Consider the following 25,889-nt stretch of genomic DNA (forward strand, 5'->3'; position numbering starts at 1 on the left):
ATACAACCAATGTACCAGCTCCTCCTAGCGGATTCATTGGTATTGTCACAACAACAGGGTTGGCGGCGGCGACTCTCAGATTGGCCTGACGCATTTCCCCTTGTCCCCTAGCCAGAGCTTATAGGGCTTCAACAAGTTGACCCATATGAACCTTCAAAGTGGTCATATCCTCCCTCATAACAGTCTGGTTCTGTTCCAACTGATCCATGAGCAACTTCTGATTACTGCGTATGTAGTATGAATGTTGGGAAGTCAGCTTGACTATGGATGATTATGGACAGAAGGGTTAAATGGTAAGTTTTCTGGATTTTGTCTGATGATATGCAGAATGATGCATGAATATTATGGTTGAATATTATGTTTGAATATTTTTTATGATGCATGAATGAGTGAATGGATGATACATAAGCATGGTTCTCATGGGTCGAACACACAAGTAGGCATAATATCACAGGTTCGAGATATGGATGGAGGATAACACTGATTGCTTTCCATAACAGAGATCTCACTGGTTGTAGTCTAGGGTTACAGATAGGGACCCCAGAGTCATTGATTCATTTGGTTGTTTGCCGCTTACGACAAAAGCTTGTCGGTCGTCAACTCCCTCAAATGAGCCTCCTCTGGGTGAGATCTTCGTACTGACCCACGCGAGAAAAGCTTCTCTGGGACCCGCACTACGCGACCATCGACATCGGGTTTTAGACAAGGGTCTCAAAGTCATGGACCTCCTTGACTGTTTGCCACTTACAGCAAAAGCTTACCGGTCGACAACTCCATCAAGAAAATCTACTTTGAGTGAGATCTTCGTACCGAACCACACGAGAAAAGCTTCTCGGGGACCCGTACTACGTGACCATTAATCTTAATTGGTCAAGAGTTCAATGTTCTACAAAGGTCCTTAGAGTAATGAATCCTAATGAAGACATTAATCGCTTAATCCAAAAGCTTGACGGTCATCAATGTCTCCAAAAGAATCAACTCTAAGCGAGGTTCTTGTATCGACCCTTACTATAAAAGCTTCTCGGTGGCCCATACTACTCAACCTCTCATATCTCAAGTTTCCACTCTAGACTCGGGTAGAGAGTCATTCCCATAAGGTTTCTTGCAATCAAAGTGCCATCCATTAATACCATAGAAACATGGAACCATATAATAGATATTATAGAATTTAAAGCAAAAGGAAATAAATAAGGCAAGTAATCAAAAGAATAAACATCCACACATGCGAGAAAGAAACCTAGATTAGGCTTGACTTGCTTAGGGAGGTGTTCCCAGCAGAGTCGCCAGCTGTCACTACGCGAAAAATACTGAGTCGCCATTGGTTTTTATTTATTCCAAAGGAAAGGGAAAATATCGAGAAAACCCCAAAGAATGGTCGTCGCAACCACGAACAGGTTCGAAGTCGGTTATGCAAGGGGAAGGTATTAGCACCCCTCACATCCATGATATTCTATGGGAACCATCTACGATGTTTGCGCTTAAGTGGATGTTGTTTATCAAACGTTTGCTTGCCAAAGGTTTGCGGAGTGGAGATGGATTTTAAATTAGTGTGCTCGCCAAGGATTGGGTCCTTGTGCCTACGTATGCCCACTTGTTGAAGTGGTAAATCAGAGCCCCGTAGTTCGTCGGTTTAAAATGTTTGTGTGTTTTGTTGATTTTATTACCTTGAAGAAGGGTTTCAATTGTGTCGCCCTAAGGCTCAAACAAAAGGTTTGAATGCGTTGAATTGTTTTTAGGTTTTTGAAGAAAGTATTATTGATTTCGGATTGCACTAAAGACTATGGATAAAGGTAAATACCTCGAACTACCAAGCCAAACGTCTTGTGTTCGAAGCATTCAGAATGAGTGTAGGAAAGCTTCAGTCTCATCCCTTCTTTACCACTTAAGGCTCATGACGTACAATCCTAATCGTATTTATTGTGTTTTTGAATTTACTTTGAAAAGGTCCGCTTGACGTTGGATCAAGGGTTTGCTTATTGAGTTTGATTTAGAAAAGACCGCTTGACGTTGGATCAAGGGTTTGCTTATTGAGTTTGATTTAGAAAAGACCACTTGATGTTGGATCCAGGGTTTGCTTATTGGTTGCGAGATGGTGAACGCTCCTAATGCCTAAGGAGTAACTATAAAGCAATAAAAGAAAGCATGTAAAAACATACATCAGAAAGGGGAGGGGGTACATGTAAAGTACAAGGGAGTGCAGGAAATAAAAAGGTCTCATTGTCAGGTAGCCCAAGAGAAAGCCACGTGTGTGCAATTGTGTCCTAAACTAGAAAGCACATAAAAGATTACAAGTTCTTCTTGATTCTTGAATGCTCCTTCCATGTTAGGGTTGAATAATTGTCCAAGGTTTCTTGCAAGGGTCCTAACAACAATCTCTAAGCCCATTCCAATGTCCATTACATGCTAAGGGGATTATCTTGTTTTTTTGCATTTTTTAAGTCTTATCCATTTTTAGGTTTGTTTTCAAGGTAAAGTGAGAATGTACAATGTGTAATATAAAGCAACATAAAGCAAAGTAAGTAAATGACAAAAATAAATGTTAGAAGCGGAATTGTAAAATTTAGAAGTTAGAATACGAAAATTAAAGGTTATAAGCAAAAATTAAAGAATTAGAAGTTAGGTATTATATGTTAGATGTTAGATCAAATAGAAATTATATTCAAGAAAACCAAAATCTAAATCAAATTCACAAATCACACAATTATCATACTCAAAATCATGTGAAATTCTAAAAGTCAAAACAATCACCACATTATTAAAATCAAAAGAAATTCCAAAATTAAAAATAACATCAAAATAAAATCCTAACACTAAAACCATTATTAAGAATTAATTCTACAATTAAAAACAATATCGAAATAAAATCCAAAACAATTAACCAAAATTCCGATTAATAACAAAATCAAATGAATCCCAATTATTAACAAAAATGTCATTAATTCTAATTAATATCAAAATCATACTAAAATTCTAATTAATAATAACACCATATTTTACAATTTATTTACTGTCCTGAAATTGATCTAATTAAGCCTAATTAAACTAAGCTAAACCTAAAAAAAAAAAGCATGCTGGATTAAAAGAAAGAAGCAACATGGGCCTAATAGCAGGCCAGGCCCAAATGCAGGGGGGGGTGAGCTTGTGAAGTGGAGTGTATCAAGCCAAAATATGCTCAGTCTAAACAGGTTTTCTCCGTCAAACTCAGGGTGAGTTTAGGTGGATCTCCATGAATATTAGTTATGCCGTCATACCTAAACAATTCCTTAATCATTCTAATTATCATGCTTCGTGCTCAATCTATGCGACAGACATTTGGAAATAAGAACAAGTGTAATTTTGTTGATGGATCACCTATAGTGAAGTGGTTGGTCATGATGAAGCCATACCGGATGAAGGCTTGGTTCATTTTGCTTTACTTGCAGGTGTTGAACCAATCAACTAAAGTGAGTCCTTAAAGAATAAACAATAGAAGGAAGCTATAATTGAAGGGTTATAAGCCATTGAAAGAAACAATATGTGGGAGCTAGTCGAATTGTCAACACACATAAAAGTTATCAAAGTGAAATGGATGTTCAAACCGAATCACAATCTCGATGGATCGATTACAAGACATAACGCAAGATTAGTAGCACGAGAATTTCTTAAAAGAGCAAGACTCAAACTACTTTGAAGTATATGCACCAATTGCAAGATTAAAGACTATTAGACTAGTGGTAGTCTTAGCATGTAAGCAAGATTGGTCGATATTTCACTTAGATGTAAAATCATCATTTTTGAATGGTTCTCTAGATGAAGTTTTATATGACACACAACCACCTGGTTTTGTGATACAAGATAAATCAAGGAAAGTGTACAAGTTGCACAAAGCTCTTTATGGTGTCAAACAGGCACCTTAGGCATGGAACAAGAAAATCAACTCATACCTAGTCGAATTGAGATTCATCAAATGAGGGTTTTAGTATGGTGTCTATGTACAAGCCATGTCACAAGACATAACCATTATCTGCTTATATATTGAGAACTTGCTAGTAATTAGAAATAACGCTAAAAACTTGTTGATGTTCAAAGAGTTGATGAAGATGGAATTTGAAATGTCAGACATGGGAAACTTGTCTTATTTCCTAGGATGGGATTTCAAATTACCAAACAAGGTATGATGCTACATCAAATGCAGTATGTCAAAGAAATACTCAGGAGATTTAGGATGGTTGATTCAAATCTTGCATCCTCACCTGTCGAACCAAACCTGGAATTAGAGATGCATGGGGAGGAGGACAATGTCGATGTCATTTTGTTCAAACAAATTGGAAGATCTTTGAGGTATGTGTGCAATAACATATCTGATATAGGTTTCTCAGTCAAATAGGTGAGCACATACATGGATGAACCAAAGGATGAACCAAGGAGAATCCTGAGATACCTAAAAGGATCACTAAATTGTGGAATATTGTTTCCACAAGATTCTGAAGGAAAAAAAATCTATGATCAATTACTATTCAGATGTTGATTTCTTTTGATGCCCCAATCTCATGGTGCTCGAGAAAGCAACATGTGGTGGCATTATCATCATATGAGGCTGAGTATATAGCAGGATCCTATACTGTCTGTCAAGCAATCTGGAAATTTGTGCTGGATGAGATGAAAATTGAAGTAAGGAGACCAGTGTTGCATATCAACAACAAGCCAGTTATTAATCTTGCAAGAAATCCAGTTCTGCATGGAAAGAGTAAGCACATTGAGACTGGATTTCACTTTCTGAGGGATTTCACCAAAGGGTTGAAGATCAACAAATTCTTGATTCTAAGAAAGAAATTATGAATAGTTCAAATCAATTATGATTAATTTGTGATTAACTGCTTGTATTATAAAGGTGTATGTTGTGATATAATTCAAGTGTAGTTTGTTATGTTAATTACTTATATATTACATAATATGATTTTATTTTTCATTCTCTATTTTCCCTTTTAACACTCTCATTCCTTCCTTCCTTCCTCACGTCCTTTAACATTAACAATGATCATTCTTTATGTCTTCCTAGGTGAGCAAATTGAAAGAGAAATAATGAGAAAATTGAAGGTAAATGGAGGTCGAATGATAAGTGAATAAAATTCCAATTTTCTTGTAGTGGTTGAGGGACAGAATCTAAAGTGAGAGAGGGAGGAAGGAAAATTGATAGTGAAGGAGGATGAGGTTAAAGTTCATGTGCGGAACCTTTACGTGACGGTGATGAAGGGTGATGAAGGGTGATGAAGGTGGGGATTTTTAGGTTTCGGTCATGTTTTGTTTCTTTCAAGATGAAGAGAGTATTCATCGTAACAATCTTGAAAGAAATGTCATTCTATTGATTCATTGTTTTTTTTTAATTCTTAAAAAACACCAAATTTTCACTATTTGGTGAATGAAATGTCTTTTTATTACGAGATTTACCATTGTAGTGAAATTGTCCAAGTGGTATATTAGGAACATGTCTTCAATTGTCCTATATGCATGTGTCCATGTGGTCATACTTTTTTCAAGGCATGTATCAAGTCTACAATAAGTGCTCAGGCTAAATGTCCTAACTATAGAAAAAAGATTGTAGGAAAAAAGATTGTAGGAAAAAAGATTACTGTGAGTGAAGAGAATTAAAGAGGTGTGGAGAGTAAATGATATATTTGATTTGAGACACTAAAAAGAATATGTTTAATGATATGCTTGTGTCAGCAATAAAAGCATATATAAATACTTGTGTGTATTAATGGAATTGAGCCATAAAATCTTATCAAAGCAAAATTTGAAAAAACTTATAATATTGTTAAATAGAAGCTATGCAAATTTTATGTTCTTTAGGTACAAATCATCTGTATTATATTTTTTTATTGTAATTCTTAGTTCTCATAAATAAATAAATAAATTCACATTCTATGCAAATTTTCTATGAATTTTATGACTAAAATACAAATGTAAGGAAATATACTTGCAAGACATTCAGTAATGATTTGTAAGACCTTTAGTCTGATTTACTCTTTCTACGAAAAAGAATATAACCCTTTCTTATACTGACATAAGATGTTATATACCCTTCTCAAAATAACTGTTTGGCAAAATTGTTATTTTTCATAGTTCTTTTATCTTTTATAGCACCAAAACATTTTCTGCTTCTAAATTGAGGATTTCACTAAATTAACTACGAACTAATACGTATATTTTTTATTTAATTATTATTATATAAATTATAAAAATATAGTATATCTAAGATAAATAAGTTATATATAATTGATTAGATTTAATCATGGGTATCAAAACATAAATTTTACAGCGCAATAAAAAATTGTATTAAAAATATGAAATAATAAAAAACTAATTATTAGATAAATAAATAAATAAAATACCTAAAACTATGACCCATTAAAGCCCTAGTAGTCTTTTTTATAAATTTAATCTAATATATTTAAATTAATAAAATTTTAAAATATCGGAATCTAAATATTTTATCAAACTACTAAATTAAATTTTAAATAACCGTATGAATTATCTATTTCTAACATACCTAAGATGAAATTTATATATAATTTTTTTTTATTTCCTGTTAAAATTTAATTAATGTTTAATGAGATTAATTACTATATACACTGTCAGTGTAAAAAGTTTTACATCGTTGATTCATCACCATCATTTGTTTGTATTACTTTATAGATTTTTAAAATAAAAGTCAAACTTCTTTTAATATCCGACGTCTATAATTAACTGACGGTGTAAAATCCTTTTACAGTGTATTTCAATTAAATTCATGTTTAATTACTTTAATTATATATATAACAAATAATATTTTATCAATGTTGAATATATATAAAAAATTAATTTTTTTAATTGAAATTGTTTTACATATGAGATTAATTACTATACACTGTCAGTGTAAAAAATTTTACACTGTCGATTCATCACCATCATCCGTTTGTATTATTTTATAAATTTTTAAAATAAAAGTTAATTTTTTTTTAATATCCGACGTCTATGATTAACTGACGGTGTAAAATCCTTTTATACTGTGAGTAAATTTCAATAAACTCTTTACATAGAGATTAATTTTTTAAATAAACATAATCTTTTTAAATAATTTTTTTAAATAAACATAAACATATAAATATTCTCGACCCGTGCAGACGGATCTCTTACTGGCATGCTGGCATGTGTTAAATCAAACACTAGCTTCAACATAATGGGCAAAAACGTGTCACAACTGACATTTGTTAAAGTGCATTGTTGCCTTGAACATAGTTAGATACGTGGCAACAAGTACAGAAACTAAAATAAAACACTTTTTTCACCATGAGAGGGAAAAAATGGATAAACGTTTTGTCTTCCTTTTGTTACTGTTTCCATTTCCACTTGCAAAGCTTTGTAAACAATATCATTCATTCCAAGCTTCCATGGATGCTCTCTCTGTGAAGCAAGCAAGGTATGAACAATATCATTCATTCCTATCTCAACTTATTTCATAAATATAGTAATTTGCAAATGATCTTTTGCTTCTGCTGTTGCAAAAAAGGGTTTTGAATCCGTAGGAACTTGGCATGTAAAATTGCTTCTCATCATCATTATCTCATTCTATTAGTATGTATCCAAGAGCAAAACACTTGATTAAATCCAAATGATTGATAAAAAAGTTACTACATTCATATGTATCAAATGCCTTTTTAATGTTAATTTTAAGGGATATAGGTTTCTAGTTTTCAATGATATATAAGCACCACCAGGCTAGAATTCAGGTTTGGAAAGTTCCTTTAGTTGTAGTCTCAGAAATATCTCTTTATCTTCTACAGGATTCTTTTGTATGCTATAGGCTCTAACCATAGCTTAATACAACTCCTATTGAAATTCAATTGTTGCTATATTGGGAGGGTCAAGTGAGTGGGTATCAGATTTGAACTCCCACATTCTCTACTTCATAAAATAAACTATGCTGCTTACGTATAAAATGAAAGGACCTCTGATTGTTAACAATTATGGAGCCGTGTGATGATGACATAGCGAACTATTCTTTCGCCTTTTACTAAAGAATACCGTGTCAGCGTCACAATTAGCGGCATACGCAAGTTTTTGGAAGAGTCCTCTTAATTGAGGGTTCTGCTATTTAGTTTAAGGTTATAATATTTTTTCTACCATCAGCTTCACTAGACAAGAGCAATACGGAAAGGGACCATAATGTGCAAATTCTTCTCGTAACACACATTTTTGCTTTTCTGCTATTCTGTCGTGTCTCGAGATCCATAAATTATTTTGTTGAAGCTTTGCAAAAATTTTAAGCTATTCAGCAATGCAAACATAGTCCACTAGCGAGAATCGCGTCTCGAGATCCATAAATTGTTTTGTTGAAGCTTTGCAAAAAATTTCTGCTATTCAGCAATGCAAACATAGTCTCCTTGCGAGAATTGCGTCTCGAGATCCTTGCAAGCTGCCGCAGCTACATATAGATCACATGCTTCATGACTGAATTTCCGATTCTGGTCAGCACAAGATTTGGCAACGGCGCAAGTTTGTCTAAAAACCTAATTTTATTCTTCATCATAATCACACACTTCATGGAACGCGACTAGGAATGATATTTCTTACCATCCAGAAGAGCAGTGACAAGAGGGGCTGAAGTACTTTTAGCAAGATGCTTGTAGTATGCAGCTCGTGGAGGCATGGTGAAGAAGAGGTAGCTCAATGCTCTTTTGAGCTCTTATACCATATTAGTGAATGAAACTGAACCGAGAGAGGCTTCAGATGCTCTTTTGAATCATCTGCTTATCTCGGACTTGTCATTCATGATTCTATCAACACCATCTTTGTCTCCTAAAGATTTTTCCACTGCATGGTTTCAGATGTAGAAAAAGTAGGGGTCAAGCTGGGAAGATGAAGAAAAATGTCACAAAGTTATATTCGGCTACACATGAGGTTGCAAATGTGAGTTGGTGTATGAATTGTTGATCCACTAAACTGATATAGACCGTGTACATACAACTCCAACACTAAATCTTAGGAACAAATATGTCCTGATTTAGATTTAAATGATGATTATCTTTCACAAAAAACGGGATGAATCAATCTCATGTCATCTGAATCCCACACCGGAATTGTTAGAATGAATAGCAAGGAAGATGAGGTATAAATAACAAGTGTGTGACACATTGCAATATACTTACCTGGATGGGGTCAATGGGTGATCATGAAGGCCCATGGCCTAGGCAAGTGACTTCCATTGCACTTGGGAGGGGTGCTTGCCTAAGGTCTACCCAAGTGGTGGAACCTACATCATAATTTGTTGCTGTGGGGTTAAGTTTGAAAAATTCCTTTTTAAAAGGGCCACTAGACTTATGTTATTGTCACTTTAGTGAGAGGATCCCACCAGACTTAAATTCTGGTCTCCTTAGAAATCATGGACCCTGTAGTAAAAGTCTCTTGTATTAATCCTGTTCAAATAAGGGGACTGAGTTCTATACATAAATAACAAAGTTGTAACTAGTTTGGGTTTATATAATAGAGTTGCTGCTTACATGTCCCTTAATCTTTCCAGATTTTGTTGGTGATGTTTTGGTAGTAGTAGCTCTGTCTGTATACTCTGTGCTTGCACATTTAGTGAGAGTGTTGTATATCTTCTTTCATTGGTGAGGTTTTTAAAAGATGGAACAAATCAATTAGCTCAATACAGCTCCTCTGTTGCAAGGTGAGTTATTACTCTTTGTTGTTTCATGTGATATATTTGCATTGAAATTCGTTTGTCGCTAGACGGGGATACTTTAGTTATTTAAGTTAAGGTCAATTGAGTGGATAACAAACTCAAGTCCCATTTTAGTTCAACTTTATCAACTTTCATTGAAGATTCTTAAGCTCACTTTTATTTTTAATATTACAAACTTTGATTTTGGTCTGTGCATCATTTTCTAGTGACTTATTTGAATATTTCATAAACCACATTATTATTCTTTAGTAAATTTTAAATTTAATAGGACTTCCATGATAATATGATAACAGTATCTTGCTAGCTACTCATATTAGATGGAAGTATCTCTGGTGTTAAGAATCAGATGCGTTTTTGAGACTTTCATTCTGTGGTTAATATTTAAGAATTTACACTTGATATCTACTTTGTTCTATATAAAAAAAGAATGTTGGATAGGATTTACTGGAACTGAGTAGAGAGTAGTCTGCTTCGAGTACATAGGTAAAAAAGACACGAGATGACTAGAGTGTGATAATTATTATAAGATATTCACTGTATTTGATATAAATGTGTGACTTTTGAGTTGTATGTATCTACACAAACAAAAATTTCAATCCTCAGCAGATCCTTAAAATTTGGATGCTTGCTCTAGGGAGAAAATAAAGACCCAGCAAACTATTGAGTCATGTTCAAAAGACAAACTCTAATTTTAACCAAACACCTAAATACACTTTCCAAACCTTTCTCTAACCCTTCAATTGCATTCTCCAAAGCTTCAAAACTTTCAAGTGCAACTTGCATCTTGGCAACATCAGAACCTTCGCGTAAAAGGGTTCTTAAGGATGCATCCACACACTGCAATTCATTTAAATTCTCCTCCTCACATGATATTGTCCTCTTATGCATAAACTTTGCGATTTTCAACCATTTGGTTGCCTTTGACTTGGAAGCCAAGAAAGACAAAATGGATTGAAAGATAGACATGTTCATTACTATAACCTCTCTAAGAACTCTTATCACTGAAACTACTTCTTGATCTTGGTTCAAAAGTGTGGAAGCTCCAAATTTACTTTCCATTTGTTTTAGAGATGTGATCAACTTTGTGACATTTTTCTTCATCTTCTTTGTGAAGAAGTTATATTCGGCTACACTTGATTCGATGCTTGAATCTCCCTTTCTTCTTCTAAGAGAAGAGTGAAGGGCTTCAACATTTTCTTTAATGTCTAACATTGTGTCTCTTGTAATACCACAAATATCCAAAATTTTCACCGAACCATCCAACAACTCTTCCACAAAATTCTCACCTTGATGCTGAGAAATGGCCTTTTGCGTTGATGCCATATTGAGAAAATCTTCCAATGAAGTATACAAATCTTCCATCAAAGAAAGGCTAATGGTAATTGAATCAGATGTGGATGTTGATGTTGTTTCCCATGTCTTGATTTTGCTTAGCTCTTGTTCTATTCTAGTGGAGTTAGGATGAGATTGAGAAGGAAAACTATTAGATCGAACATGGTTCTTTATTGCCATATTGCTCTTTAATTTGTTCTTATTTTCTTCAAAGATAATTGCAAAGCTGAATGTTTGTGTGATGTTACCAAGCCCTTGAACCTCTCTTTATATAAGACCTACTCATTATTAATATCATATAATAAAGAAATAAAATAGGTAGCACTTGTTAATGATGGTGTAGAGCATGTGGTGCTTGCATGAGTTTTCCTTTGAATATGGTAAGCTTGTCACATGTCAACCCAACATTGTGAATTTGTTAATGGTATTCTGCAAGATGCTTATATCATTGAAATGTGTTTTAGGTGCACGATGAATATAACTGGCATGTCTTTCAAGTGTTTGTAATCAGAAAACATCATTAGTATTCAACTAATTTGATATCTCTGTAGAGACATAACACTCATAATTGCCATTATAAAAATAGGTGTTTCTTATTGCTTCTTACATGTCATTCATGCACACACAACCAATTAATAGAATAAAAATTGTATATAATTTAGTTTGGCTTGATCATATCCAACAAGATCTGGATCTCATTTTTCGATAATCCATTCTTTAAACTATTTAGTTCCTCAACAATGGAACATGCCAGGCAAATAGATACCTCAGAACCAAAACAACGTATTCTTTTTATATTAGAAACAAAGTGATTAAAGAAGTTTTATATTTAGCAACAGTGTTTGGCACAAGTGTGACAAGTTTACTAATTTAAAAGGAAAACACATGTTGCTTATATATAGAGTTTCAAATAAGATATTAAGAATGTTAGGAAGTTGATGATATAATGGATGGAGATTTTGGAGTATTCCCATTATTGAATGAAGGTTATGAACTCACTGCCTAAAGAAGTTACAGGGACAAACATTTCTATCTAGTGAAGAGAAGTTGGAGAATTTCAATGAGTTGCAGTGTGTGAAAGCATCTTCGTTCTTTAAGCAGACTTTGAATGATAGTACTAATTATAAGGATATTTTTGCTCTAGCGGCTGAACTAATCACTGGATGTGCAAAATGCATTTTTCTCGGTGATCTGGTTGAAGAAGAAAATATCACGCCTCCTTTGAGTTATTGTCGACAGAGGGAGAAAGTAATTTTTCGACTCCATAAGTCACCTTATAGGCTCAAGCAACCATCTTGAAGTCGGTTCCAACATTTTTATTGTACAATTCAAAAACGGTTTCCAGCAATCAAAGGTTGATTACTCACTATTTACAAATGTTTGTAGGGATTCAATTATTATGGTGCGACTTTATGTTCATGACATGGTCACTGTCCAAGGCAAAAATAACAGTGTGTCAAAGAAAATATACGTTGGACATATTAAAAAAAGTTGGGTTACTTAAAAAAAAGTCGGTAATTGTCCCTATGGCAAATCTAAATTATATAAATTACCTCGGAGAGTGAGTCAGAATCATAAGGCGAGATTGATTCTGAGAAAGAATTTGATTCTGATCTAGATTCTGATGGTGATTTAGATTCGGGTAGTGATTTAGATTCTGGTGGTAGTCCAGATTCTACAAATATTTCAGATTCTGAAGATGGCCATGCTTCTGAAGTCGACACTTTTAGAGTTTCAACATCTGATGTTGTTCTAGAATCAGAAGGTTTTGAAAAAGTTCAGAGGCCACAAAGAATCAGAAATATTTCGAGAAGGTTTGCAGAGTTTGACATGCTGCAAGATACTGAAGTAGATTCTGAAGGGGAAGTAATTCAGTATGCCATGTTAGTAGACTTTGAACCCGTGAGTACGGAAGAAGCTCTCAAGCAGAAAGTTTGGCTGAAGGCTATGAAAGAAGAACTTGATGCCATAAAGATAAACAAAACTTGGAAGTTGACAGAACTTCCAAAGAACAAGAAAACCATCAGCGTGAGATGAGTTTATAAGGTGAAGCTAAAGTCAGATGGATCAATTGGCAAACACAAAGCAAGGTTAGTTGTGAGAGGTTTTCTGCAGAAACCTGGGTTAAATTACTTTAAAGTGTTTGCGCCTGTAGCAAGACATGAAATAATAAAGCTGGTGATTGCAATATCTACTAATAGGAATTGGTCTCTGATGCATTTAGACGTGAAATTTGCATTTCTGAACGGTCCATTAGAAGAAGAGGTTTATGTGTCACAACCTTCTGGATTTGAGAAAAGGAATCAGGAAGGGATGGTGTAGAGATTACACAAAGCTTTGTATGGACTGAAGCAAGCCCCTAGAGCTTGGAATCTGAAAATTGGTTCATTTTTCAAGAAACATGGATTTCAGAAATGTGAGATGGAATATGGTGTCTATCTTCAGCATATTGATGAAGGCAATATGATTCTGTTGTGTCTGTATGTTGATGACATATTGCTAACAGGAAGTTGTGAACATGAGATAGCTAAGTTCAAGAAGGAGTTGATGAATGAGTTTGAGATGACTGATCTAAGAAATATGGTTTATTTTCTAGGGATGAAGATTATGTACTCTAAAAAATACATAATTTTACATAAGCTGAAATATGAACTTGAGCTTTTGAAAAGATTTGAGCTGCTGAATTGTAAAGTTGTTGTCTCACCTGCTAATATAAATTAGAAATTAGATTCTAATTCTGATGGTGATGATGTAGATGCGACGACGTTCAAACAATTGGTAGACTCTCTGAGATATTTGTGTAATACCATATCTGATATTTGCTATGCAGTTGGAATGGTGAGTAGATTTATGAGTAAACCGAAGTGGTCTCATTACCAAGTTGCTGTCCGAATTCTGAGGTATATAAAAGGAACTCTGAAGTATGGAGTTTTGTTTCCTTTTGGTGCTAAAACTGACTCAGAACTTCTGAGTTATTCAGATTCTGATTGGTGTGGAGACTAAGTTGACAGAAGAAGTACTTTTGGATACTTGTTTAAGTTTCTGGGAAGTCCTATTTCTTGGTGTTTCAAAAAGCAACCAGCTGTTGCTTTGTCAACCTGTGAAGCAGAAGAATTGCAGGTGTTGTGACTGCATGTCAAACTGTGTGGCTTCTAAATTTACTGCAGGATCTAAAGATCAAATTAACAAGTCTCTGAAGCTGATGATTGATAACAAGTTTGGAATCAATCTTGCCAAGAAATCAGTGTTGCATGGGAGAAGCAAACATATTGAGACTAAGTATCACTTTCTGCGAAATCAAGTTCAGAATGGAGTGCTAGAAGTTGTTCACTGTAGCACCCAGAAGCAACTGGCAGATGTTCTGACGAAAGCAATCAAGACTGATCAATTTCTCAATGGAATTTGTGTTGTTAGTTTTGATTAAGTTGAATATGAATTAAGGGATGATGTTAGAATTAATTCATTTCAAAAATTTGATGACAAAGTTTGTTAGAGGATATTTTAGTATTTTTCCTAAAGTCCCACTTGTATTTAAGCAAGTGAGTGGTGTGAATAAATTGTACCTTTATTTCTTTTGCAGTGTGCGTGTGCATTTTCTGTGTAACCGTTTTGAATAGTGGAAATTTGTTATTATTCTCTCTTCTCTCTTTTATTTTTATTGTTCATCTTTATCATCTTATACACGAATAATTTTTGCGTTGCTATTTGAAACCTATTTTTAAAACATATTTACACTTTTTATTTTTAGTTTCCAACATGTATTTTGTAAGATTAGAAAATCATACATGCCAAATCTCTGAAGCATTCCCTATGACAAAGTAAATTAACACACACTGAACCTTCAAAACCTTGGCAAGGGGTTATTTTAGAAACATAGAGTAAAACAAATAGTATACCATCTATTTAGTCAGTAAAATATCACATTCTCTCCAATTTAGTCCCTAAAGTATATACAACATTGAAGAAAAAAAATATAAATATTAAACAATATGTGAAATATATAAAATTCATCATTTTAGTCTTTAACTATAAAAACAACATAATTAGTTTTTTTTTAACTTTCATACTCCACTTCTTTACTATAAAAATAACATAATTAGGATTTCTTATTTTTTTATATGTCACTGTATTTGTCTTCACAAAATTATTTTATTTTCTCCGATTATTTTCATCTTTGCACATCATTGCTTCGGTTTTCACAAGGTATCTATAAATATCAATTATCATGTTGGAAATTTGTTTGAAAGTGTTAGAAAGAATTTTTGATTGTTTTATCTTAAATAAACATAAATTTTGCTTTTCATTTTAAGCTCTTTACAAATTTTGTCCATAAATTACATTATTATATTAATATATAAAATATATATAGCCGTGTCCGTGTCCTATGATTTTTACATTAGCGAGGTCCTTGTATCCGTGTCCGAGTCTGAGTTTCATAGTTGAAAACTAAAGCCTACAGAGAATATTAAAATTAGTTTTCACTATATGATTAAGAAAAATAGAATTACATTACATTCATGGTTACATACCAAATACAATACAAACAGTCGTGATTTAGCTCTATAATTTGAATCCACACCATGCAAATATAGAATTCATAATAGTACTTCCCTCAACAACAAAAGAAAAAGATAACTATAAAGGTGCATCATTTGAAAAGGAAAATACCCCATTAAAAAGTATTTTTACAACACCAATGTCACCAAATTGCAATAATCATCAAACATAAGTAAATAAATCACGATTAAAGATAGAAGTGAACAAAACCTCGAGAGCAGCATTTTTGCGTTTTTCGTAGAGTTTGTCAGCGAGGTTATGGAGCACGGTCGTCGGCATCACGATCCCTGGAATTGATCCCATTCCTATTAAAAATGATCCTATGTAGACCTAGTATCATAGAAAATGTAAATTTTACTTGGAAAATGAGTTCATATTTCAGAGAATGAGATTCTTGAAATGATAAAAGCATCAACAGAGTTAAGTCAGTTTGAGTACATTCACGTAATTATTTTACATTTTGATCCTAATAAGATTGCAAAACCAAATTGTGGAGTTAAGAAAACATTATTTTTTGTATCGGGTTTCGAGATAAGTCAATTTGTCTTGCCAACATAATTTTTTATGAATCTTTAGGATAAATAATACCAAAGGAAATTCGAAAATAAATTATAAGAATAAATTATTGAAAAGTAATTACGAACAAAAAAATTGTTTGTGACTTACCACCACATAAACCACCGTAAATAAAAATTAGGTCCCCAACAATAGTAGTTGCATGCCTGCAATGCCTAACCAACTCAACAAAGGCATCTCCAAACAGTAATTGTTATTTCGGTACAGTAAGAGGGATCTGTCAATATTTATCAACCAATTAAAAGTTGAAACCCTCATATCTTGTTGTCAATTTAGAATAATTCTTCATAAATTGTGTTCAAAAGATGAATAATATTGTTAGTAATGGTGAAGCTTAGAGTTCTTGAGTTACACAATCAGAGGAAACCATTTTAAAAATAAAATCAAACATATTTTAAAGTTGGATTGTCTCTAAAAATCAAAATCAAGTGGCATGGAAAAGAAAATAACTAAAAGAACAAAGCCATACCATCATCGTTAACATTGATTTTTCCTAAATCACCCGCATATCTATGTATACCAGTTCCTATCTTCTTCTTAGTCCATGAAAATATAACTTCTCTCCATAACAATGAAAGAAAAATAAAATTAGATCCAATAAAATTGAAAGAAAGTGTGAATATAAAATAAAATAGAAGTTGTTAGCTTCATTGTCTTTTGCACGGTAAGACACTATGTGTGCCTATCATCAATTCAAGCACGACTTGTGAAAGTAAAACATGAAGAAGTTTAAGATTTTGTTCATACATTGTGATAATGTTGATTTTTATGGCCACAATATGAATAAGATACATCAAAAGAAATCAAAGATGTGCAGAAAGTTTGAAGTTTTACCACAGATCTACCACCGTGAAACCGCACACCACATTAAAACGCTCAAGCCACCACTCATGTTTTAACTCAGAAATCGACTACCACCGTGCATAACAGATCCCCCCTCTTTTCCCGGCGATAGAATGAACAACTACAATCAGAAACTGTCGGAAACAATCTCGCCGCTGCAGAAAATGGATTTACGTTTTTATATAGGTTTATTCCTTCATATCATTCAACCAAACCCATAAAATTTGCTCATAATCCTAACCAGCCTTTTGTATTCATCTTCGATCCAAAGAGAAAAAGTAAGAGAAACGGAAGAAAATGTACAATATGAGGCAATAGAAAGGCAGAGTGACGTGATATTCTTTTATTGAAAACTGCATAATTTTGAAATTTGTATCATTTAAGAAGAAAATCTGCAATTGTGTACAGAAAAAATAAGTACAATTGGTTATCTAATATGTTTGTCGCAACTGAAAAAATATAAATTCACCACCGTATTTTATTTCTTCATAAGAAACAAGGAAATAATGATAAAACCTATAGTTAAATGAATTGGCGCATGCACCACATGTAATATGCATGCGTCAAGATTGACGCCTCTTCACGAGACTTCCAATGCATGCGCCAGAGACATTGACGCCTCTTCATGATGCGAAATGGATGCGCCAGTTCATCTGACGCATCTGTTTTAAAAGGTGATTATTTTGGGGGAAAATTAAAAAAATAGTTATTTTGGATTTTTTTTTAAAAATTGTGATTATTTAAAAAAAATCTGATTTTCTTAATAAATTCACTATGAAGTTTTTATTTATTTATACATACTCAAAATGAAATGGAATATTTGTTAGTAAATCAAGTTCAATATAATAGGCAAAAACGTGTCACAAGTCACAATTGTTGCTGTTACGTGGCAACAAGTTCAAGAACTAAAATAGTAGAACACTTTACCAAAGCAACACTTAGAGGGAAAAAAGTTTGTGTTCCTACGCTGGAAATTTTGAATGCATTATGGTTTTGATAAATGGAGCATCAATCTCTGGTGTTACTCGGAAACCGAACAAGTTGTGTTTTGGAAAGGGAAAGGATTCTAGCTCACTCGTTTTTACTGTTTCCGTTTCCATTTGCAAAGCTTTATATACCGCATCAACACCAGCTAGAAGCTTCCATGGATGTTCTCTCTATGAACCAAGCAAGGTAAACAATATCTTTCATTCATTTCTCAAAAAATCAACTTTTTTCCATAAATATTTGCAAACGATGCTTTGGTTCTGTTGCAAAAATGGGTTCTGAGCCATGTAAGCACCACCAGGCTAGAATTTAGGTTTGGAAAATTCCTGTAGTTTTCCAAAGAGAAATATGTTGTTTGGCAGTGCTCAGTTTGTATACTCCATCCATGGCTACTTTCTTTCATTGGTGTTTTTGAATGAAATATGTTAATCCTAACTGTTTAATGTGTGCATGCGTAACACTACGGTAAATTATCTTTATATTCTACAGGATTCTTTTGAATGCTATGGGCTATAGCCATAGTCAATTTTGAGGGCTCTGCAGTTTTAGTTTAAATTTGTCTCTATATTTTTATAATTGAATTGAAAACTAGTTCAATATTGATGAATTTTAATCTTTCTGTTTCCTTGTAACTGCATATTACAACTGAAGAAATGTTTGTATACAAGCTTGTTCTCAGCTAACCTATTAAACTAAATTCTAACTACAATGAAGAGTACTGTTTATATTCCTGTCGTTTATTTTTCTTTGAACAAGTTAAAGTGATCACCTGAGCAATGAAGAGTACTGTTTGTTTCATCTTTCATTGGTATTTGGTATTTTTGAATAAAGTATGCTATGTCTAACAGTTTGGACAACCTGTTGACTTCGTCAGTACACTAAGGTAAAGCCTCTTTGTCTTCTACATGATTCTTTTGAACGCTATAGCCATGGTAGATTTTGATCAAGAAAATGGTGAGGTCCCTAAAGACTTAATTAAATAAAGAATGTAATATATCGTTTAGCTCAATACAGCTCCTCTGTTGCAAGGTGAGTTCTTATTCATGTGCTATTTTTGCGTTAGATTACTTCGATTATGTTATTTTCATGTCAATGTTTGCACAAATGTTAGATTAAGCTTCGGTCAGGATTTATATAGTCATGAGCTTATCTTGGACTCGTGCTTCAGATGTAGAAAAAGTAGGGGTCAAGCTGGGAGTTGAAGATTGTCATTTTGTGGCTGGATTAGAACTTTGGTGTTTGATGACTGGGCTATTTTTCTACTATTTGCTTATCTTAATTGTTGCCAAAACTTCCAAGTCCCATATTGCTAGTGAGAGGAATTAGATGAGCTTGAAGTTTATAAAAAGAAAGCTTAGTCTACATTAAAATCTATCTTTGCGCTTGGGGCAATGACGCAGCTAGTGAGGTTCTAACCGAGGCGCGTCTATTGCTGGTTGAAAACTATTTCCAAACCCCTCTTAGGCTTGAGGCAACTCAAGCCTTTGAGAATTTTTGGAAGGACTCCCTTAGGGGTAAAGTCCTACAAATTTTAGTTTAATATATTTGTAATTTTTAAAGATAAGCTTTTTAAGTTTTTTTTCAATTTACTCAAACTGTGTTTTTTGTTTAAAGGTAACCAGTTATAGTATTGCAACTTACATTGAAGTAGCAAAATAGCCCAGCCATAAAATGACATTCTTCGTTTCCCACAAACCTCTTAATTTTCTCCTCCACTACTTTTTCCATATTAAAAACTTTAACTTGAAATAAAATAAAAACTGATATGAATGTTAACATTGATCTACTTTTTCCATATTAAAAACTTTAACTTGAAACAAAATAAAAACTGATATGAATGTTAACATTGATCTACTTTTTCAAGATTAAAAACTTTAACTTGAAACAAAATAAAAGCTGATATGAATGGTAAGATTTGATCTTAGTTGATTTCATAACAAGAGCAAAGTCATGCAATCCTAATGGAGGTTGCAAATGTAAGTTGGTGTATGAATTGTTGATCCACTGTGTTGATATAGACTGTGTACATACAATTCCAGCACTAAATCTTGGGAACAAATACGTCTTAGTTTAGATTTAAATGACGATTATCTTTCACAAAACATATCATGTTAACCCTAGCCCCACATCGGAATTGTTAGACTGAATAGTATGGAACATGAGGTATAAAGAACAAGTGTGTGACTCGTTGTAACATACTTACCTGGATGGGGTCAATGGATGATCATGAAGGTCCATGGCCTAGGCAAGTGACCTCCATTGCACTTAGGAGGGGTGTTAGCCTAAGGTCTACCCAAGTGGTGGAACCTACATCATAATTTGTTGCTGTGGGGGCCTGCGTTCGCGCGGCCCCCTCCCAATCTAAGTTTAATGTTTTTTTATGGGTTTGGTGGTCTAGTGAAGAAGTAGAGTGTTTATATTCCCATGCAAACACAAAAAGGTAAAAAGACTTCTTATGCAGTGGTCTCCTTAGAACTGAAACACACAGTACTTATGTAGTGGTCTCCTTAGAACTGAAACACACAGTGCAAGCCTTAATATTTGCTTTGTAGTGTTATTTATAACAAAATTAGCTTTCAATGTGGTAGTAAGTAGAAGCTGATGAATTGTTAAACCATTTTCAGAGTTTTTGCTTGAAATACCCCTTTTTTCAAAAATTAATCCCAATATACCCTCTTTTGAAAAAAAAATCCCAGTCTACCCCCTTTTTAAGTTTGGGCTCGTCACTTCAAGTGACGAGGGGGTGCTAAAAGATTTTTTGCTTTATGGGCTCGGCAAATGGAATGACGAGGGGGTGAGCGAAATTTTTTGGCTTCATGGCCTCGTCACTTCAAGTGACGAGGAGGTGCAGGCATTCCTTTTTTTTTTTAATTTTTTATTTTAAATAGTATTTAATTAATATTAATAATAATTAATTAATAGGAAGTGTAAATAGAATACTAAATCTATTAAATACTAATAATTGTTAATATTAAATTAAGCTAAAGAATTAAAATATACATTAAGCCATAAGAATAATTTTTAATAGTAAAATAAAGTTGATTAATGACATATAAAATGATGATTAATGAAATTATAAATTGGTTAATCACATAATTTTTTATCAGTATTCTTTAATTTAAAAAAAAACATAATTACTATTATAATATTTTATTATTCACCGTATAGGTGAATTGAATAATGAAATATAATGTAGATGTAAATTTTGATGTCAAAACAGAATATTTATACGTTCATAAGTATACAATATAAAAACATAATGCCTAAGCTCTTGGGATCCTATGATTGCTAATTAACTCTAATAAAAATATTTTTTCATATTTTTCTCACATGCTTGATAGCGAATTTGACATTAATTTATATATTTATTATTCTATTCATTCTAAAATAAATGTCATTTTCATAGATATTAAAAAACATATGATAAATAAAAGATTGTATCAATTTTACCAAATTATATTTATTGTTATTGATGTATTATAATTACCATTAATGTAAGGTGAGAGAAATAATAATTAAAAATATTGATTAGGGGGTACACTCAGAAGATAAAAACTAAAACTATATTGGAAACTAAAATACAAATTTATTTTGAAACTATATTAAAAAAAAAACGAATTGCTTTAATGCCTCGTCACTTCAAGTGACGAGCTTACAAGCAAGAAAAATTTCTTCAGTCCCTCGTCAAATGGAATGGCGAGGCCCCACTAAAAAATGGGGTAGACTGGGATTTTTTTTTCAAAATGGGGTATATTGGGACAATTTTTTCAAATGTGGGGCAAGGCAGGAAATTACTCCCATTTTCAAGTTATTGTATGTAGATTTTCATTAAAAAAAAGGAATTATACTACTTTTATTCTATGATTAATATTTTAGATTTTACACATGATATCTACTTTGTTCTATATTTTAGAATTTACACATGATATATGTGTCTATACAAACAAAAAAATTTCAATCCTCAGCAGATCCTTAAAACTTGGATGCTTTTGCTTTGGGGAGAAAATAAAGACCCATCAAACTATTGAGTCATGTTCAAAAGACAAACTCTAGTTTTAACCAAACACCTAAATACACTTTCCAAACCTTTCTCTAACCCTTCAATTGCATTCTCCAAAGCTTCAAAACTTTCAAGTGCAACCTGCATCTTGGCAACATCAGAACCTTCGCGTAAAAGGGTTCTTAAGGATGCATCCACACACTGCAATTCATTTAAACTCTCCTCCTCACATGATATTGTCCTCTTATGCATCAACTTTACCATTTTCGACCATTTGGTTTCCTTTGACTTGGAAGCCAAGAAAGACAAAATGGATTGAAAGATAGACATGTTCATTACTATAACCTCTCTAAGAACTCTTATCACATAAACAACTTCTTGATCTTGGTTCAAAAGTGTGGAAGCTCCAAATTTACTTTCCATCTGTTTTAAAGATGTGATCAACTTTGTGACATTTTTCTTCATCTTCTTTGTGAAGAAGTTATATTCGGCTACACTTGATTCGATGCTTGAATCTCCCTTTCTTCTTCTAAGAGAAGAGTGAAGTGCTTCAACATTTTCTTTAATGTCTAACATGATGTCTCTTGTAATACCACAAATATCCAAAATTTTCACCGAACCATCCAACAACTCTTCCACAAAATTCTCACCTTGATGCTGAGAAATGACTTTTTGTGTTGATGCCATATTGAGAAAATCTTCCAATGAAGTGTACAAATCTTCCAGCAAAGAAAGACCAACGGTACTTGAATCAGATGTGGATGTTGATGTGGTTTCCCATGTCTTGATTTTGCTTAGATCTTGTTCTATTCTAGCGGAGTTAGGATGAGATTGAGAAGGAAAACTATTAGAGCGAACATGGTTCTTTGTTGCCATTTTGCTCTTTAATTGGTTCTTATTTTCTTCAAAGATAATTGTAAAGCTCAATGTTTGTGTGATGTTACCAAACCCTTGAATCTCTCTTTATATAGGAGCTATTCATGATATAGGTTGATAATTATTAATTTGATATAATAAAGAAATAAAATAGGTAGCACTTGTTAATGATGGTGTAGAGCATGTGGATGCATGCATGGATTTCCCTTTGAATATGGTAAGCTTGTTACATGTCAACCCAACATTGTGAATTTGTTAATGATACTGCAAGATGCTTATATTATTGAAATGTGTTTTAGGTGCATGATGAATATAACTGGCATGTCTTTCAAGTGTTGGTAATCAGAAAACATCATTAGTATTCAATTAGTTTGCCATCTCTGCTGACACATACCACTCATAATTGCAATTATAAAAATTGGTGTTTCTTATTGCTTCTTACATGTCATTCATGCACACACAACCAATTGATAGAATAAAAATTGTATATAATTTAGTTTGGTGTCCATATTTTGATCATATCCAACAAGATCTGGATCTCATCTTTCTATAATTCATTCTTTAAACTATTTAGCTCCTCAAAAATGGAACATGCCAGCCAATAGATACCTCTGAACTAAAACAACACATTCATTTTATATTAGAAGCAAAGTGACTAAAGAGGTTTTCTATTTATGCAGGACAGGTCAAATCGATTTCATTATTATGATTAGATGTTTAATAATGCATTATGTTTGGTACAAGTGTGACAAGTTTACTAATTTAAAAGGAAAACTCATGTTGCTACCACATGCTCACATTGATTAAGAGAGGTTAGCTGCATGTGCTGTATTATTTTATTGAACTGAAGCATGAATTGCTGGCTATTATATATAGAGTTTCAAAGAAGATATTATGAATGTTAGGAATTTGATCATATAATGGATGGAGATTTGGAGTATTCCTGTTAAATGAAGGTTAGGAACTCATTGCTTAAAGTAGTGTGCATAGAGAAGTTGCTGGGACAAGAATTTTCATCATGTGAAGAAAACTTGGAGAATTTGAATAAGTTGCAGTGTGTGAAAGCATCTTTTAAATGATAGTGCGAATATTAAAGGATGGAAGGAAGAATCTCACTGCTGACGCCCAAGGGGCTGCAAGAGAAGGCATCTTTGTTTTATGATGCATGCATCTTCTCTTGTATAAAGACATGTTTGATATATGTAGAGGCTGATATTCTAGAGATGTTACAGATTATGATGTGTTTTTTATCAGCATTGCTGTGAATCGGGACACTGTCTTGGCTGGTTGGAAAAAATGTGACTTTGGTAAAATGCATATCTGTGATATTATTTATACAATATTGTTGAAGTACATATGAAATTCGGGGTTTGAGAGTTGCCAGATTTTGATGTTAGCCTAGAAAAATTAGAAAGCTATTGATGTTAGCCTAGAAAAATTCTCCATGATAGGCATTATAAGATTATCATGGAGAATTTTAACCTTTCTCTTTATATTCATGTGATGTTTGTATCTATTCTTAGTCTTCTTGGCAGTGGTGTAATAAATTTTTGCTTGTTCAAATATGAATAAACCTTCAAATACATATCAATTCATCAGCGCATACTAGTCAACAGAAATATTTATTTAAAGGTTTAAAATGTGCTATCATGTGTCTTAAAACAAGCTTAAAGCAAATCACACTACCTCAAACCACAGACCAAAATAACAGTAAAGTCTCATAGTAAAAAAATACTTAGGAAATGTTCATGGCAACCCATCCACTTCTCTCAAATCATATGGAAATTAAAATAAACTCTTTCGCACTGTTCATAGATTGAAATTCAGACGGACGGAAATATAACAAATCTCTTTGTTAGAAACATATCCTCATCCAAGTAAAAAATATGTTTGGATTACAAAATTTGGACACACCCCAAGAACAATAATGATTGTGTGTATTTTGTATAAGATAACAAAGGGATAAATCTAGATTTTAATATTCGGACAAACTCCCGAGATTGTGTTGGATGTGTATTATGTATATAGGTACAGGGTGAATCTAGATTTCAATCCCTATTGGACACACCTACAAGATAACAAATGGGTGGATTATGTGTATATGTGATAATAAAGGTGTGAATCATGTGTATATGTGATAACAAATGGGTGGATCTGAATTTTAATATCCGGACAATTTCTGAGACTGTATTATGTGTATATGTGACACCATAAGGTGAATTCGAATTTCAATCTCCGAACATACCTTACAAGATGACAAAGGGGTGAATTCAGATTTCAATTTCTGGATAAATTATTTGACAATACTGTAAACACATGAACAATATTATACATAAGTCATTATCCTTACATTAGTCACACAACTATACATTATTCATACAATAAACCATACATAAGTCATTCATTCATAATGTTTATATCAAACAATGCATTATCTATACATCAGTCATACACCATACATAATTCATAACTCAATCGTTCAAAATAATTATATCAAAATACAAATTAAGATACAACTAATGGATATATCAAATGTCATTGTTTCTCCTCTACCTCCTATACTACAATGAGCTTCGTGCCTTTGATAATATTGCCTATAAAGTGATCTCTCATGAGTGTCTTTCTGAAACTCTTCTCAAGCTACGACATTTCTTCCTATAACAACAATATAGTGACATATAGGCAATACATCCACGACATGGTTCACCTTTTCTTGTTCATCTTCTAGTATCTCCTAATGCGTTGATATATGGGGGATCTCCTTTTAGCACTAGTGTCATATAAGGATGAACCACTCTATAAAATCATTGGATGTATATATATACTATACTCCATGGACGAGGAGCTAACACACTACATACGTCCCTCTGACTCCAGATACTTACGGTAGTCTGCAAATATCTCATCAATATCTTTGTGGAGGATAGTGGCAACTGGAAAGAGCAATAAATATGGGGTCCTTAGATATACCCGAACTTTCGCAGTACCCACTTAAGTAGATGTAGGTACATATGT

General features: G+C 33.2%; 3 protein-coding genes and 4 non-coding genes across 13 annotated transcripts in view; 5 read left to right on the plus strand and 2 right to left on the minus strand.

The window, feature by feature from the left end:
• Positions 1-7,191: 7,191 nt before the first annotated feature.
• LOC127120057 (uncharacterized) overlaps positions 7,192-25,889 on the plus strand; it is a 74,348-nt gene continuing 55,650 nt past the window's right edge. For 2 of the 7 annotated variants that reach the window (XR_007803021.1, XM_051050437.1), the window contains exon 1: positions 7,192-7,438. The gene's annotated coding sequence lies outside the window, so the exon portion shown is untranslated. The other 5 variants (XR_007803019.1, XR_007803017.1, XR_007803022.1 and 2 more) reach the window with 5 other exon arrangements.
• On the plus strand, positions 7,990-8,106 carry LOC127124730 (U5 spliceosomal RNA). The gene has a single exon (XR_007804192.1). It is a non-coding gene; the product is annotated as a U5 spliceosomal RNA (small nuclear RNA).
• On the plus strand, positions 9,160-9,318 carry LOC127124204 (U1 spliceosomal RNA). Its single transcript, XR_007803828.1, has one exon. It is a non-coding gene; the product is annotated as a U1 spliceosomal RNA (small nuclear RNA).
• On the minus strand, positions 10,233-11,269 carry LOC127120054 (uncharacterized). The gene has a single exon (XM_051050431.1). It carries the CDS (start codon positions 11,213-11,215, stop codon positions 10,361-10,363), a length of 855 nt encoding a protein of 284 aa, XP_050906388.1. The 5' UTR covers positions 11,216-11,269; the 3' UTR covers positions 10,233-10,360.
• On the plus strand, positions 19,372-19,520 carry LOC127124369 (U4 spliceosomal RNA). Its single transcript, XR_007803895.1, has one exon. It is a non-coding gene; the product is annotated as a U4 spliceosomal RNA (small nuclear RNA).
• Positions 20,194-20,354, plus strand: LOC127123972 (U1 spliceosomal RNA). Its single transcript, XR_007803624.1, has one exon. It is a non-coding gene; the product is annotated as a U1 spliceosomal RNA (small nuclear RNA).
• LOC127120053 (uncharacterized) lies at positions 21,951-23,019 on the minus strand. The gene has a single exon (XM_051050430.1). It carries the CDS (start codon positions 22,872-22,874, stop codon positions 22,020-22,022), a length of 855 nt encoding a protein of 284 aa, XP_050906387.1. The 5' UTR covers positions 22,875-23,019; the 3' UTR covers positions 21,951-22,019.

Source organism: Lathyrus oleraceus, chromosome 2 (assembly GCF_024323335.1).
Source record: "Lathyrus oleraceus cultivar Zhongwan6 chromosome 2, CAAS_Psat_ZW6_1.0, whole genome shotgun sequence".
Classification (NCBI taxonomy): domain Eukaryota; kingdom Viridiplantae; phylum Streptophyta; class Magnoliopsida; order Fabales; family Fabaceae; genus Lathyrus; species Lathyrus oleraceus.

Excerpts from the sequence above, each read along its gene's own strand:
- LOC127120054 (XM_051050431.1), bottom strand. The coding sequence starts at position 11,215 with ATGGCAATAAAGAACCATGTTCGATCTAATAGTTTTCCTTCTCAATCT.
- LOC127120053 (XM_051050430.1), bottom strand. The coding sequence starts at position 22,874 with ATGGCAACAAAGAACCATGTTCGCTCTAATAGTTTTCCTTCTCAATCT.